The following is a 17,554-nucleotide window of genomic DNA, read 5'->3' on the forward strand; positions in this document are numbered from 1 at the left end:
TCCAATATCAATATAGGGGATAGTCAATATCTATATCTATATAGGGGATAGTCTCCCCTATATAAAAGGTGAGGCCAAGACATGGGTGCCCATTTGATATATGAGAAAGTAACTGTTATTTTTTTAAATATCTTTTTTATGCTTGAACAGATTTGCCTGTCTACAGGGTGTCGTGGGAAGATTAGTTTAATTCTGAATGCTGGACTGTCTTCAATCCCTATTTTCCACTTATCAAAAGTGTTTGCTTATGAGCACCCCTTATATCTGCCAACAGATGTATAGCTCGGTATTGCAGATTGATTTCAACTTCTAAAGTGTTTGACTAATTAAAATATTCAGGTCAGCTACAAACAGAAGGGTAACTTCATTTTCTCTCCCTGTCTTTGGAAGAAAAGGCAGCACATAGTAAATACTATCGTTGGGTGAGAGTCTTATTTTCTTTATTAAGATATTTTTCCCCAAAACATTGTACATACGTGTAGGTTTCTCCAATCTGATACATTTTAGTTGTATTAGTGTAGAAATCCCGCTATTTCCTACAAACTTGCTGACTGGATGTGATGGGAACTGGAGTATCAGATGTGATAACTCTTTAACATTTTAGGAGGCATCTCTATTCTTGGCCCAAGTTGAGTAGTGAATGCAAGTTGTCTTCAGGCGAAGAGGACATTTGCAAGAGGAAATCATTACACTTTAATTAAAATGCTTATTTCCTTGGGTAATAGTGTTAAATGATTATTATGATGGTAACATGAAGCTGACTCTGAAATTAACTGAGAATTCAGGGAATCATAACCTTGCACATTTAGAATAGCCCTACTTGGAAAGGTGAGGGGTAGAACTTGGAAGAATTTGTGGTTCTGACTAAGGTCCAAGTATTTATGTTGGCAAGTAGCAAAGATAATTTCTGCCTCACAGAAATCCAATTTTAAAATTAGACCAGAAGACATGCATCTTTTGTATTGTTTCTTTTTTAATTTTTATTTTGCAAATGCCATTACACAGCTGAAAATACTTTGCAAATTTGGAGACTTCTTGACAGTCCCAACATATTTCAAGAGCACCACTTTGGGAATAGTTACTTTACACATACTATTATCTGCATTGGAAACATTTTGCAAGTAAGCAGTTGGTTCTAAGCACACTGAATGTCTCAATCATATGAGTCAGGCTTGGTCATGTGGCTCTTTTCTTTTCAGTCAGCTACCCACCACTATGAATAATCAGACACTGCCTCTGTTATTGAGCTGGGGTCATGAGGAAAATGCACTCATGCATTTTGGAGTACATGTAGGACGTCAAGGTAAATAGCCATGTCAACAACAAAATTGGGCAGAACATATCAAGGACAGTTACATAAAGATGTCTGACATTGTCGTTGACGTGAGGATCAACCAGAACATTGCTGTTTTCTGCCTCAGTGGGCTTTTTCTTGCCTTGCATTCCAGATCTTTTCTCCCTAATTGGCAAAATTAAGTTGGAACACCAGCTTATCAACCAGCTGCAAGCTACAATAATTTAGAAGCCTACCAAGCTGCCAGCAGCTCATAAGCAGAAAGAGGAACTTTCCTACCAGAAAGCTGATGCTCTTGGTAAAGGAAATGTCTTTTGCAATTAGTTTGCTACACAGGACTATTTCTCCAGTTCTCATGCAATTTGCGACTTTCGGGAAAGTAGCTATCTTTCATCAAAATCAGTATATTGTAAAATTGTCCCACATTTCTCAGGATAAATACTTTATCCTTCCTAATTTCAAATTGTACATTTTAAGAGAAGAAAATTAATTATATTTGTCAATTCCTTTTCACTTACTATGGAACAAATTCTCTAGAAGCTGTGGCTTGAAAAACAAGCAGTAAAGTACTGTGTTTCCCTGAAAATAAGACAGGGTCTTATTTTCTTTTGACCCCCAAAATATTGATTGGGCTTTATTATGGGGGGGGGGGCAGAGCCCCATTCACTGACCTAGGGGCATTCCAAACGTGCCAAGCCACGGGAGCCGGAGGGTGGTGAACAGGCGCTCATGCAGCTTGGCGATACTCCTAGGTCAGTGAATGGTACTGTGCCTGGCTGGAAAGGGGATTTGCCGGGCGGCTGCTTGGCTGCTGCAGCAGCGCAATACAGCTGTTCGACCCTGAGGTCCAGCTCTTTGAGAACCCCGCTCACAAGAGAGCAACCGGCTGGCAACCCTCCTCTCCAGATGGGCACAGCACCGCTCACCGACCTAGTGGTATCCCCAAGGCGGCAAGCAATGCGAGCCTTTGCCCCCTCACCCAGCTGCTTGGCGCTTTCTGGATACCGCTAGGTCGGTGACTGGCGCTCTGCCTGACCGGGGGGGGGGGTGTTGTTATCTAGGGGGCTTATTTTCAGGGGAGGGCTTACATTTTTGCCCACCTGAAAAATGTGGCATGGTCTCATTATCATATGTCATATTTTCAGGGAAACACGGTATTTCCTTTCATTATGGGACATAGGTAACTATACTCAAAACTAACCTCCATTTGCCCTATACAAATTAAGGGTCCCAAGGATACATAGGTCCTCAGGGAAGTTTGACATTATACTTAAGAAACAAAACTTTTCTATATGTAATTAAGCTAATGATTTAACAGAAGCAACGAGGTTTTTTTAAAAAATAGAGAGCAATCACTCATAACTGGATATACCTTATACAACTTTCACTGAACTGGTCCCTTTGGTTGCATTGGGATTGCAGTTCCAGAATTTCCAATACATGCAGTCCATCAATAATTTGGATTAATGGTTTAACATTTTCATATTCCAATGCTTGTCTTATTTATCAACCAACCCAGAATAATGCACAAAGAATAAGAGCATAGGAAGGGACCATCGCATTAGTATCAGAAGCTATAAAGTAGCTTTTTACTAATGGAAATGTTTTCACAATGTGTATACGCATTTCCATTTCGAAGAGTTAATGACATGTAATGAGGACACATAATTGACCTCTATACTCTTTCTAGCTAACTTTTGGCTTAAAAAAAAATGAGGAATGACTTTTTTTTTTTAAGTACTCGATTTTAATAGTAAACATTGTGAACTGGCCACAGTAGTTGTGATTATCCAAATTTCAATTCAAGTTGTACTTGTGAAAGCATATAGAAAAGTCAGACTGAAGGGGACGTGACCCCTTGTGGATTACATCCACTGCTCTGTACTGCTCTAATACATAATATGAGCATAACACATAAAGAGAGAGACCAAGTAAAAAGCTAACAACCAATTATATTTTAGAATAGTATCTGAGCCAGACAATCCTGTTAAACTGTAATGTAGTTTGTTTTGGCTTGACGGTTTAGGTGAATACAGCAGGTGTTTCATTGTATTGTGTGCATAAAATAGAAGTAGATGTTTACTCTTCACAGGAAGAAGAGCATATGGGGAAGCACCCTTATTTTTTTCTCATTTGTGCTCTGTTGCATTACATGCTTTTATGCTGTAGTAATCAAAAGAGAGACGTGGTGGGGAAAAAAAATAGGAAAAAAGGAAGAAGCTTCCCCAGCCTTGTGCTCATTTTCGTATGAAGAACTGGTCTGACATTTTATAGCCTGAGGCACAGAAACATACATTACTTCTGCTGTCGATGACCTGGCATCAAAGACCAATACTCTGCTTGGTGATCTGAGGCAGAAAATCCTACGAGCAACTATCCTGCTCACAAAAAGCCACTGATATTCTGATGTTCTCAGCACATACACCAGTTATTGCCTTAGCAATCATTTACTCAGTTTCCCTGTGTTTAGGCCCATAAGACATGCTGAATGGTAAATTAACCCATTGGATAGTTTATATAAAACAAGGGTCCCTAACCCCTGGTCCATAGCCTTCTGCCGGGCCATGGCCTGTTGGGAACTGGGCCATGCAAGCAGTGTGCAAGTGTGTGAAGCTGCATTAGTGCAAGTGGCACACATGTGAAACCATACATACACACAAACACCATTGCCAGTGCTGGTCCACAGAGCTGGAATGGTTGGAGACCACTGATATGAAATGCTTGTCTAAAATCCTTTTGGCTAAATAATTTACTGATGTGCTAGACTTATATATTGCTTTTCTTCAATGTATTGCTTTGGGACTCACTGGAGAAGAGCCTAATGCTGGGAACGATTAAGGGCAAAAGAAGAGGGGGACGACAGAGAATGGGTGGCTGGCTGGAGTCACCGAAGCAGTTGGTGTGAGCTTAAATGGACTCCAGAGGATGGTAGAGAACAGGAAGGCCTGGAGGAACGTTGTCCATGTGGCCGCAATGGGTCGGGCACGACTTCACAACTAACAACAACATTGCTTTTACCCTGCCCCTGCCAACTCTCTGACATATGCACAGACCATTTGCATATAACAAATACCTATTAAATATGCTAACATAAATGAAAAAGCAAACAAAATACTTCATCTGAAAACTATCCCAGAGTTGCAGAGGGTAAGGGCTGTCCTAGCCCTGCCTTTCAAAAAAGCATCTTTAGTCTTTTTCCCACTAGCCCTTTTGAAACATGATTGTTCATAAAAGCAGCTCAGCTTCTCTTTACTGCCTTTTTAGATTGCAATAATGTGCAGTAAAACAGCATGAAATTAAATTTCTTGCTAATTGTACCAAACTGGCAGTGCAGAAGAGGGTAATGGGTAGCAAAAATATCCAAATGCAGCATTGATTTCCAGAACAAACAGCATACAGGAAGTTTTCAGCTACCATTGGCCTCATTCTCTTGCCACAAGGGTGGATTCCTATTGCTAGTAATACACTATTTAATTTGCAGAAAACCTGCTAAACATTAAATGAACACTGAATGTATCCTAGCACTGGGTTAAGAAAAAGTACAGTTATTTGCTCTTCTTTGGGGCACAGGTGGGCAACCAGCAGCTCCCGTACCAGATGGTTCCCTTACCTGCTCTGTGGTCCATGGAGTTCTAGGAATTCTACCCACTTTTCCTAGTGCTAAGCTACTGGACAACATGGAACAGATGTCTATTTTGCCAATACTAATGGCAGCCTGGAAATACAGATCTTGAGTAAGATGACAGGGAAAGAAGGGATTGACTCTGGTCATCTTCTTGACAATTGCTTATAATGGAAGCAGAGAAGTAACAATATGAAGAAATTGGCCTAGAGATGATTTTTTCTAATGATGATAATTCTTCTCAGGATTGTTTCTTTCTACTACCCTGTTTTCCCCAAAATAAAATCTCCCCGGATAATAAACCCAATGGGGCTTTTAAGTGCATGCACTAAATAATCCCTGAAAACATGCCATCCCTGAAAATATTGCAACACAGCAACAGTGATGAGGTGACCAAACTGGCCTCCTCCTCAACCTCAAAAATAATAAGACCTCCCCGAAAAGAAGGCTAAGTGTTTATTTCGGGGGTCAAAAGAAAATAAGATCCTGTCTTATTTTCAGGAAAACACGGTATGCTAAGTAATGGAGGAGTAGCATTGTAGAGAAGGATATGGATCTTGTGTCTGAAATAGAAGGAAAAAGGTAAGGGTGTCTGGGTTTATACTTTATACCAAACTGTGGATTTGATCTGGCTACTGTATGAATGTATTGCATCTTATTCAAAAGTAACTTATTCAGTATAACTGGTGTGGAGTCCCAGCTTCTTGGGATTCTGGGATTGCACAGCACACTAAACCCAAACTAACCACACCATTAGTTTACAGAATATACTGGCTAAAATGTAATTGAATAGTTTGTGCTTGTGTTTTATGTAAAGCATGTTCACAGCATGTTCTTAATTAATTAATTAATTAATTTGTTTAACATATTTCTATGCCACTGGAATAGAAAAAATTATTGGTGGTTTAATCAAGGTTTGCTATGTTAGACTGGATAAATTCACACATTATAAGCCATGAGTTGTTTTAGTCATGATTTTCTGAGCAAACAAAACAATCTGATTTATATGTCATAGTAAGCAAAAACCTAAGTCCAGTTTTATATTCTCCATGCAACAGTATCAGTTCACCTCACAGATTTTTTTGTTGTGGGGAAAGTAAAAGGAAGAAGTATTAGGAATGTTTGTGGCCTTGAGTAACTCATAAAGCAATAAAAGCAGAATAAATATCTAATAAATAATATTTTTGAATATAGGTCTTTTTGTTATGAGACAAAAAAGGTAACCATTGACATGTATAGAATATGTACCTCCAGAGGCATGTTTCAGGGGAAGCAAATCTGCATTATAACATTTTGAATGGAAAAAATAATAGGCCACATTTAAATAGTCCCCGTGTTTTGGTTCTAAGCAGGCTGAAACTGGATCAAGATGATTGAACAAAAAAAAAAAGAATGTTTTCCATGGCAAACCAATAAATATAGTCCATTCTGACTAGATGAAATGGGTTCTGGGCTTTGATTGGCGTGCTGTAGGACAGCCCACTCTGCTACAGCTAATGGCCTTTTTGCTTCTACCGGTAGCTGCCAGAGAGACAACTGGCGTGCAGTTGAGGTTTTTTTCCTTTTGTGTGAATGACAATATTATGGAAGACCAAATATATGGGTCTTCTGTGGGATGGGTATTCTGGCACCACAGTTTGCTTCCATTAAGGTTTAGCCTTGCATAGCTTTGGGCTCAGGGAAAATGGCTTGCTTGGCCAGGATCAAGAGCTAGGTAGAAGAAGAGCTAGGTCTCCTCTGGTCTTCGGGACAGGCTGATGCTGTGGCCAAATGTTTTCTCAGATGCTGCCAGACTAGCCACTTCAGGGTGACATGCAGTGATGATGCAGATTGCTGGAAAGGACCTATAGCAGGGGCGAAATTCAGCAGGTTCAGACAGGTTCTGGAGAACTGGTAGCAGAAATTTTGAGTAGTTCGGAGAACCAGCAAATACCACTTCTGGCTAGCCTCAGAGTGCGGTGGGTATGGAGATTTTGCAATATCCTTCCCCAGCCACACCCTGCCCACAGAACCAGTAATAAAACAAAATGAATTTCACCACTGACCTACCTATAGCCAGAAACTGGCTGGGGTGGGGAGGACACGTATGGTTTCCTCTGGATCTGTGGTCAGAGCACAGGGAGCAGCCAGTGGAGAGCTCCTTTTCCACTTGCGGCCAAGAAAGTAACCGGTTGTCAGCTCACTGCAGGGATGTGAAAGGATGAGTGCTTTTCAAAGTGACTTTTCTTCCACATCTAAGAATTTAGGTTAAACCAGAGCAAGTTAAAAGCAGAATGCTGTTATTAAGAAGCAAACTGTGACACCTGCTTTAAAAAGTTATGTAATGCTGTGCAAAATGGATTTTCTTCTGTTTTCGTCTGTGATTTTTCGATCCCTTACCTAAAGATCTTTCTTTACTTTCAAAGAAGATTTTAAGGATACCTGCTAAGTTAATATTATATTCAATAATCTTTTGAATCCTAGTATAGTTTGTTTTTTAGCTGTAAATTACAAAGTTGTTTGGAGAAGCTGTGAATGTTTTAAAAAATTATACACTGTACTAGAGGAAGCTCAATTATTCCACCTCCTGAAAAACTGAACAGTTGTTAAGGTAATACATATCATATACTTTTCCAGGAGTTTTTACTCTATATAATGCTGGATTAAAACTTTGGTAAGCAAACTTGATTTTCAAGGACAAAATCTGAATATTCTATTTTGCATTGCACGAGCAATAAAAAGATTTTTTGCCTTAGGCTGAGATCAAGGGCCAATCCTACTGTTAGGCAGAGAAAGTACAGTTCTGCCTAATATGCATAAATTTCTTAGGTATTGTGTGGTAAAATCAATGTTATTCACTTCCATTGTTTTTCTTTTTGTTCCTTTTAATAGCTAAATTATTTAAGGGGAGTATGTGCTGTTAAGATGTTACTTAAAATACACACCAGTATTCTATAAAAATGACTTTCAGGAGGAGCTGTAAAGATGGGCTTTTTTGCAGTGGTTTTGTGAACCTAGCTATTGACATTTTAAAACTGTGGTTTGTAGTTTAGCGTGTATAAAGTGAACATTAAACTAACTATTTAACTGGTAAATTAACTGGTGTGGGAGAAGACTCCTGCGAGTCCCTTGGACTGTGCAAGGTGATCAAACTGGTCAGTTCTAGAGGAGATCAACTCTGACTGCTCTTTAGAGGGCCAGATCCTGAAGATGAAACTCAAAATACTTTGGCCATCTAATAAGAAGGAAGGAAGGATTCACTGGAGAAGAGCCTAATGCTAGGAAAGATTGAGGACAAAAGAAGAAGGGGACGACAGAGAATGAAGTGGCTGGATGGAGTCACTGAAGCAATAGGTGTGAGCTTAAATGGACTCCAGAGGATGGTAGAGGACAGGAAGGCCTGGAGGAACGTTGTCCATGTGGTGGCGATAAGACATGACTTCGCAACTAACAAAAACAACAAAATTAACTATGATGAAGCAAATCAGGATAGGTGCAATGTGTAGATGGGTCAAAATGCTTGAACATCTAAATATACTGGAACAGAGTGCAATTTGTAAGTAGGAAGTGGTCCAGTACATGGAAGTTCAGAAAGTTTGTTTATGGATGAGGTGGAAAAGATATAATGATGCTTCCTTCTCACTTTTTAAAGCAATAGTTACAATCAAATGGGGATATTTTCTCCGTACTTTTCTATGTAAGCTGCTTTGAATTATTTATGATTGCAAGGGACCAAGAGGAGCATATTCCAACAGATCTGAACAATTAATATCAATCTCTGTTTTTTTAAATGATACTCAGAATCATTTGGACAATCATTTGTCTGAAATGGTACAGGATTTTTCTTTAAGCAGAAGACCTCCAAGGTCCGTCCCACTCTGTTCTTCTGTTATTCTGAAGAGGTTTCTTTTGCAATACTCACATCCCTGTTAATATTTTGTCTGCTGTAACTGCACAGGCAACTTCGGAATGTGAGAAGATAAGGCACTGTGCGCCCCAAACTATTAAAGGAGCATCACATGAAGCTTCAATAACCTGATAAGGTATTTTCTGCTAGGTATCCTCATTATAAAATTGTTTCTTCTGATCCTCGCCTGGTCATGAAGTGTGACCTTCATATTTTTATTCACAGGGAAGAAAAATATCAACTGAAAACCAGTTCATCCATGGTTATCTAGCAGATACTCAGGCCAACAAATAAAGTTTCTCTCTCTTTCTCTCTCCATAGGTAAAAATTTCCTTTTCCTTTTCTCCCCCCCCTCTCCTCTCTCTCCCCTTGCCTCCCCCGATACATTTCAGACAAAGGGCTGAAATGTCTATTTTTAAAAGCCTCCAGTGATGAAGGACCCGTAACTATTGCAGCAAGCCATTGCACTGATTTATTCTCACTATCAGGAAATTTCTCCTTAGTTCTAGGTTGGTTCTTTCTTTGATTAGTTTCCAACCACTGCTTGCTGTCTTCCATCTTCCTATATTCTGGTGCTTTGGAGAATAGGTTGACTCCTTCTTTGTGGCAACCCTCAAATATTGGAGAACTGCTAGCACATCATCCATAGTTCTTCTTTTCACTAGGCTAGACATACCCAATTCCTGCAACTGGTCTTTTATATTTTAGCTTCCAGCCCTCTATATCATCTTTATTGCTCTTCTCTGTATTTTTCTAGAGGCTCAACATTTTTCTATAGTATAGTGATCAAAACTGTAGCCGCCCTGAGTCTCTCGGGAATAGGGCAGCATATAAATTGAATAAATCAAATCCAAATCCAAAACTGGATGCAGTATTCCAAGTGTGGTATTACCAAGGCCTTATAAAGTGGTACTAAGATTTCACATGATCTTGAACTTATCTCTCTGCTAATGCAGCCTAGGATAACATTGACTTTTTTGATGGATGCAATACAAGGCTGGCTCATAGTTAAGTGATTGTCACTAGGATTCCAAGATCTGTCTTGCAGTTATTGCTACAGAGCCAAGTTTCACCTAATCTGTACCTGTGCCTTTGGTTTCCCCCCTCTAAGTGTACAACTTGACTTTCCTCTACATAGAATTTTATTTTGTGGGATAGGGCACAGTGTTCAAGTCTGTTGAGATCCATCTGGATCTTAAGCCTATCCTCTGGGGTGTTGGATACTTCTGCCAGTTTAGTGTTGTCTGCAGATTTGATGAGTTCCCCTTCTATTCCCTCATCTAAATCTTTTATAAAGGTATTGAGGAATACTGGGCCTAAAACATTACCTTAGGGTACCCATTGCTTACTTTACTCCATATAGATCAGGGGTAGTCAACCTTTTTATACCTACCGCCCACTTTTGTATCTCTGTTAGTAGTAAAATTTTCTAAACGCCCATTGGTTCCACAGTAATGGTGATTTTATGAAAACCTAATGAAAATTTTTAAATAATGCTATGAATTTTTTTTAAAAAGTCAATTAAATTTTTAAAAAAGGAAAGTGCTTCAGTATCGGACAAAACCCCTATCGCCCATCATGAAAGCTGGAACGCCTACTAGTGGGCGGTAGGGACCAGGTTGACTACCGCTGATGTAGATGTAATTCCATTAAGGACTATACATTGAATGTGGTTTGTCAGCCAGTTATGAATTCATCTGCTGGTGATGCTGTCTATCTCACATTTTTCCAGCTTACCAAGAAATAAGTTGTGGTCTACACCTTACACCCACAGCATTTCACTGGTCCACTAATTTAGTTAACTTTGTCAAAGAATGAAATAAGATTTGTTTAGCATGATCTGTTTTTGACAAACCCATATTGGCTTCTGGTTATAACTTTGCTTGCTTCTAGGTGTTCACAGATCTGTTATTGTTTTATTATCTTTTTCAGAATCTTCTTAAGTATTGATGTCAGGCTGATTGGTCTGTAGTTTGCTAGATCTGTTTCATCCCCTCTTTTTTGAAGATAGGATCTACATCAGCTCTTTACCAGTCATCTGGTACTTCCCTGGTGCTTCAGGATCTTGGAAAGATATGGTTTAGTGGTTCTGAAATGACATTTTCCAGCTCTCAGAACTCTGGGATATAATTGGAGATGGGTTCCTACTGGTTCGGACTGGTTTGGCCGAGTAAGTAGTAACTCGACTGGTCACCCTCCCGAACCAGTTCTATCGGTGGCGATGTAGGTGCCGCCATCTTGTTTTTTTGCTTCTGCACAGAATCATTTTTTAACTTAATGCACATGCATGCATAGTGCACGCACGCCCGAAGCATGCCCCTAAGCGAATAGGCAGTAGAAGAAACCAGAACCTACCTGGATATAATCTGTCAGGGTCTAGTGATTTCAACTTGTATAGAGTAGAGGTTCTTTTACCATTTTCTTGCCTATTTTAATTTGAATTCTTAGTCTGTCTTTTATGGTTCTGATTTTGGTTCTTTTCCCTTTCCCTTTCCTTTTCCCTTTTCTTTCTTCTTTCCTTTTCCTTATAAAATAATTTCCTTAATGCAATACATTGGATTTTTCCTTTCCTCCCTGTCTTGCTGGATATAAATTATAATAATTAACATTTTATATGTGGCAATTTCCTTGATTTTTCCTGTGGTGAAAAAAAAAAGCTGCTCAGAGATTGTAAACACATGTTAGACATGAAGCACATATCCTGTACAATAAAAATCCACCAGTAAGATAATGAGATGTGGCCTTTTGCCTGGAGAGGCCATAAGCAGCTCTTGTACTAAGAGTGGAGATCTATTTTTTTATTATTCAGTTGTCAAATAAACTTTGCCCTAAAGGAAGTTGATAAAAGCATCCTTAAACTGCTTTCAATCTGGCTTCTGTTCATAATAGACAAACAATTTCATGCTTAGTTTCTGAAGCATGTAAGCAGGCAGCTTCTTTCATGACCATTTTAAATTGTTCTCATTATTTAAAAAAAGCAATACCATGGCTCTATTTGAGACATAATTTAAATGCATAACATACCTATTTATTTCCTAGAACATCAAATACAACACTCTGCATTTTTGGCACAAAGCTGTTGCCTTGATAGTCCCTATGCCTGGCTTAACAATTTGACCTTGAGTATCAACAGAATCTGACAAGAATATAAAGTAGATTTCTCTAGAGCAAACACTTTTAAGAGCCTGCCTGGAATACCATGCTTTTAGCTATCATCTTTACAATAAAAGGGGCAGGTGGGAATCTTCTGACATATACAATTGGGATATATTTGTTTTTCTTCATTGATTTGAAGTGACAAAAGTGTGCTTGCAGAAGTCATCAGAATTCCAAGCCAGCAATTGAGAAAGAATTCTTGAGTCCTTAAATATCATTTCACTAAGTAAAAATGAAGACTATTGTTGATGCTCTTGTTATTATTGGTATGGCTATACTTATTTTTATAGCAAGGTCTTTTGCTCTCAAAGTACATATAGTAAGTAAATAAGTAAGTAAGTAGACAGGTCACATTAAATTGGCTACTGTCAATGTGAAAGGTTTATTTCCTGTAGAGAGAGAACTCAAATTCTATCTACAACCAAAAGTGTTGGGATTAGATTTAATAATCTCAACTACATGTTCTGTCCCATATTTACCAAGGTAACACTGTTATAAGTAATATCAGCTATTCTGGGGCCTCATTCATACATTCACCTTCCATTACTGTTTCCTGCTATTTTTCTGATGAAAAAATAAAATAAAAAGAGTTTATAAATTGTGCCAAAAAAATATATGCAAACATCTGAGTATGACAGTCATTGTAATAAGTGATTAAAAAGTTGAAGAGATCTAGGTATGGTCCCTTCTCAGCTGTGGGGCTTACTCAATGACTTGACCAATTATCAATTTACCTCATAGAGTTCCTCCTGCTGGAATAACATTAAAGGAGACACTCTTTGAAAGGGCAGACAAAAAGAAGGATATACATATAATCCGTAACAAGTAAAAAGGCAGAATGAAAGCCACAAAAATGAACCCAATTTTCTCCAAATCTGATTCAACCATGTTTAGAAATGTCTCATCACTACTGCACAAAATGCACCCAAAATATATTTATTTAAAAGCTCAGAGAGACCAGAATGTGCCAAGTAAGGAACTGACTGAAACCTAGTATTAAAATAATAATTAATGTTACAATATGTCTATCCTTTAGACTATTTTTTTGAATTATACTCATTGTATCCACATTGGATAACTTCAGTAAATTTCAGGAGCAAATCCAATATACAGGTTCAGTTTTCCTTAAAACAATTAAGTCCTGATTCTGATGCTAGTCTTTACTACCTGCTGCTAATAGGCTGTGATTTCCATATGCCTTTAGCTCTTATTGCTAGTTCATAACATCATCAGAGTCATGTAGGTTCATATGCTTCCTAAATCGCTTTGTAACCATACATTGCACATGAATATGATTTTCTCAGTGGTAGTTTTTATCAGCAGGGATGCTGTGATCTTTTCTATTACCTTTTAAGCTTGCTTCTGATGTGTTTGAAAAATCAAACATCTGTAAACAGCATTTCCAGCTGTGCTTTAAAGAAAGCAAATATTATTTCTTGCCAATCCAGTGCTGATCAATGGATGACTCAGACCAAGCATGTTGAGCTATTCGAATAATTTTTTTTCCTCCTTCTTGCTGCAGAAAGATTATGCATTATGATTTTCATTTGGAAACAACATCTTGCCTGTAACCTTAAATATTGGGTTTAAAGTATGGATGAATTATTTACTGAAAATTAAATAATTGGCCCATCTTGCTTGCGGTACATCTTTTAAAATAACCAAGATAATTGTTTTAGATGAGCCTTTGGCTCTGTCTCACAGAATTTTTGATGTAAAAATTAGCCAAACAATAGAATTTATTCACCCTGCTATTTGAAGTGAAAAGAGATGCTTATGTGAGTTTGTTGCACAGCCTCTTTCAGACTGAAAAATGCATTTGGTCTTTGAATAGTGTGCTGAAAATCACACTCCAGCAACTGTGCCAAATTAATTATCCTCACTAATGTCTATGGAGATTCTCAGTCATCCAGGTCATGGTTGTCCCGTGTTTGAAAAAACACCTTTGAGATATCCTTACTAATGTCTTTCAGAATGATAACAAGAGGGGACAATAATTGAAACTGTTCAGTGCATTAGTCTTGAATGAATATGTTGATTCAGACTTCATTCAAAGGAATGGGGTGTATTTTCCTGTGTATGTGTGTGTGCTTGTGTGTTTGTATCAGAGAGAGAGAGAGAGAGAGAGAGAGAGAGAGAGAGAGAGAGAGAGAGCACACGATACGAGTGCTACCTATATATACAGTAACTTTAAATGTATGGTTTAAGTTATAAACAAATGGTCTGTTTTATGCTTAAGTCTTTCTGTTTATCAGTTGGAAAAGAATGTCCTCAGCTTTAAGACCAATTATTTATACAAATGTCAAAAAATGTTTAAAGAACACCACAATCCTGTATCCATTTATTTGGGACCAAGTCCCATTTAGATTTGCAGTTTCTAACTTGTTTTAATTCTTTATGTTTCATATTTGTACATAGTCTTGTACTGCAGTTTTATATGCTAATTGCATTTCCTTTTACCAAATAATCCCCAGGGAATGTGTTTTACATATGTTTTACAAGTACAAATTATTAATACTGATTTAGAGAACTGGAATATAGTTCTAAGTATGAATGGTATATAGCATTGTGCTAAAGTTCATATAAAGGCGCCATCTCAAATGGAAAACAGGCATCTAATTTGTTTGGAGGGTGTTGGTATGCTATCTCAGAAAGCTCTTGATGCCAAGTTAATACAGCAGCCTTGTTTCATTTGGCTGATCTATTAGGAAATTCATGTTGCTCAGGATGATGGGAATGATAGTTTAGCATCACTAAAAGCATTCGGTTAGGAGAACGTAGGAATTCAGCAACACAGTACCTTGAAAGGTGGTGTGAAACTATAATAGTATATTTTCTTTGCATTAGGTGAAATTTGCTCTTGTTGGAACTTCTGCTGCTAAAATCCCAACCAGATCAGCAACTGCAACATCATGAGCAAGGATACAAACTCTCTCTCGGTCAGAAGTAAAAGTGTAAGTAAGTGGTTGTGTAACCCTCCCTTCATTTTTATAAATTCAATCAGTTGTGTTTCTTCTTACAAGTTTTGTGTGCTTGCATTAATAACATTGTTTAGACAGTTTTAATGAACTCATGCCATGGCTTTTTATCAACAAGATATCTACAAGAATGTTTTTCCCCTCTTTCTCTTTTCCATTTTTCTTTGCTTTCTGAATTTGTACAATTGCCTCTTTGTAGCTACAAACTATTCAGGATATCCAGAAATAATTGAAATGAATAGAACATTGCAGCAATTAAAAGCAAAGGAAGCAGAGTTGGTCACAACAGTCTTGAACCTGGAAGTGATCTGAACATTTCTATAACATATTTTTTTTCTTTTTGAATTTATCCTATCTGCTGATTAATGTGTCTCTTTGAAAAAAAACAAAACAAAATCAAGGTAAATTACTCTTCATGATTAGGAATTTGTTAATTTACATTATTTTAAAATATGCTTTGGCATCACAACACATATTTTATCACGTTGTCATGTTTGGCAAAAGTATCACACCTCTAAGAAATTGCCAGTGAGATTATCATTGCCTTTAAATGCTAGTATCAGAAAATCCCAATCACAGAATAAGTTTGCACTAGTTATTCAGTTTCAAAGTGTCACTCTATTATGTTTGTTGTAGGAGCATGATCTATGTTATATTAATTAATGGTAACTTAAATTATTATTAACTATAATTATTATTTTGGCAAATGGAGAAGTTTTCCTTCCTTCTTCCTTTTTCCCCATTTATTGGTTTAGAAGTGGTGTTGCAATTCGAGGATTTCATTCTCATGTCCCTTTTCTGATTTCATAGGATGTCACAATCTATGCATTATCCATAAGGAAGAAGTGTGTGTTTTGACTGAGAAGTAGCCAAAAAATTTACAGACATAAAAGCCACACGGAGTCTATTGGTTCTGCTTTAATGTTCTTTTGTTTGCTAATGTTATGGGAAGACAACCATGAAAAATACTTTAGTTTAGCCTTTTCTCTCTCCTGCCCTTTAGAAATGACACCACACAACTCAGAAGAAGCAAGGGGCTTGAAAGTGTGTGCCTAGCTGATAATGGCTTTGAGCCCAGAGTGCCACAGTGGTTTAAGTGTGGATGGGTTCAACAATGCTGGTTTTGAACAATATGCTGATGCTTATAAGGGAAGTGTGTATGGTAATATTTGATGGTGAAGTGGGCTGCTTAAATTATGTTGCAAAGCTATAGGAAATAGGTATGTGAGTTAAAGAGAGGGGGCAGTATTTATGGAGGATCTGAGCACAGTTTCTTGGAAAACTTGGAGTTTTGCATTTCCATCATAAGCCACTCATCCTTTTTGAATGGGGAGGGAGACACATGGCACCCTCCCTCAGCCAACCTCTGTTTTCTGTCTTTTTCTGCTTCAGAAATAGTGTTTTATATCTTGTGCCAGCTCAAGTCACGCTGAGCCATGTGTGTGATGCCTTTCAATTGCTTCCAATTCCACTTGGCTACTACATCTGCAGTAGGAACATCCTTTTCCCTCTGGTCCCTGATTGGTACTTTTTGCTGCCATTTGTGAAGAGATAAAAATGTTGGGCTTTTTTCTCCCTCAGGTTTGTGACATAACAGGACAAAGAAGGACACTTTTTTTCCCTTTTTCTTTTAAAATGAGGCAAAACTACTGTGTGCGTGTGTATTTATTATTTTATTATTTTATTTGTTTGTTTGTTTATTTATTTAACATCCCCTCCCCTCTACTTCTCTTACAAGGTGATTCTGGGCAGCTTACAGATCATAAAAAGATAAATAGAAAAGCAAAAATTTAAAACTATGCAAAAAACAAAAACCCAGACCCAGACCTTTTTCTTTCTGTTCTGAGAGTCTGGCAAAATAATGAAGTTTCGTGTTTTCTTTTTTCTTTTAATTGATCCAAGAGGGATAAAGAATCAGGGGAATCTACCAAACTAGAGATCTTGGTAAATTTGGGTTGAGCAGAAGACCAAGCCATGACTGCAGCCAAAGCAAATGGAGTGGTTGAAATCCAGAAAGGGGGGGGGGGGTTCTTAATTTGGCTTCATCTTTAGCTGAGGAAAAGGAAAATGAACATTTAAAAGTGAAAAAAAGTCTCTTGTGGAAGATTGCCATAATTATTCAAAGATCATATTGGTTTAATAACAGTTTGAATTGGAAAGTTGCTATCCCCCAGATGAGAACTGCAAGCCACAGGGGGTGCTTATTTTCTTTGAATTAAATATGTCACTCTCCAATAAAGCTGGGTTAATATCAGATGAAGTGAAGTTCATCTCAGCTTTCTGAGCAATAATGATTTGTCATTTGTCAGGTTTAAGTATTTGTAATGCTTTGGAAAGAGGTTTGGACTTTGTAAAACCCCCCATAAGGAAAAAAAAAGTGTACAACTAGGAGAAAGGTATAAAATAAATAAGAAATGCATGAGCATACTGAATTAGCATAGAACCGTGATGGCAAACCTATGGCACATGTGCCAGAGGTGTCATGCAGAGCCCTCTCTGTGAACATGTGTGCCATCGCCAACTGATCTTCAGGTTTCCGGCGCATGCGAAGACCAGCTGGCCGTCGTGCATGCACGCACCAGAAACCAGAAGAGCTGCTGGCTGGCATGTGCATGCAC

At 38.0% G+C, this 17,554-nt stretch overlaps 1 protein-coding gene across 1 annotated transcript in view; it reads left to right on the forward strand.

The window, feature by feature from the left end:
* Positions 1–17,554, forward strand: part of PDE4D (phosphodiesterase 4D) — a 753,870-nt gene that overhangs the window by 104,111 nt on the left and 632,205 nt on the right. The window contains exon 2 of the mRNA XM_032212986.1: positions 14,806–14,912. Coding sequence (XP_032068877.1) covers positions 14,871–14,912 — 42 coding nt within the window. The 5' untranslated portion in view covers positions 14,806–14,870. The remainder of the gene's footprint in view (positions 1–14,805; positions 14,913–17,554) is intronic.

Source organism: Thamnophis elegans, chromosome 3 (assembly GCF_009769535.1).
Source record: "Thamnophis elegans isolate rThaEle1 chromosome 3, rThaEle1.pri, whole genome shotgun sequence".
In the NCBI taxonomy this organism is placed as follows: Eukaryota; Metazoa; Chordata; class Lepidosauria; order Squamata; family Colubridae; genus Thamnophis; species Thamnophis elegans.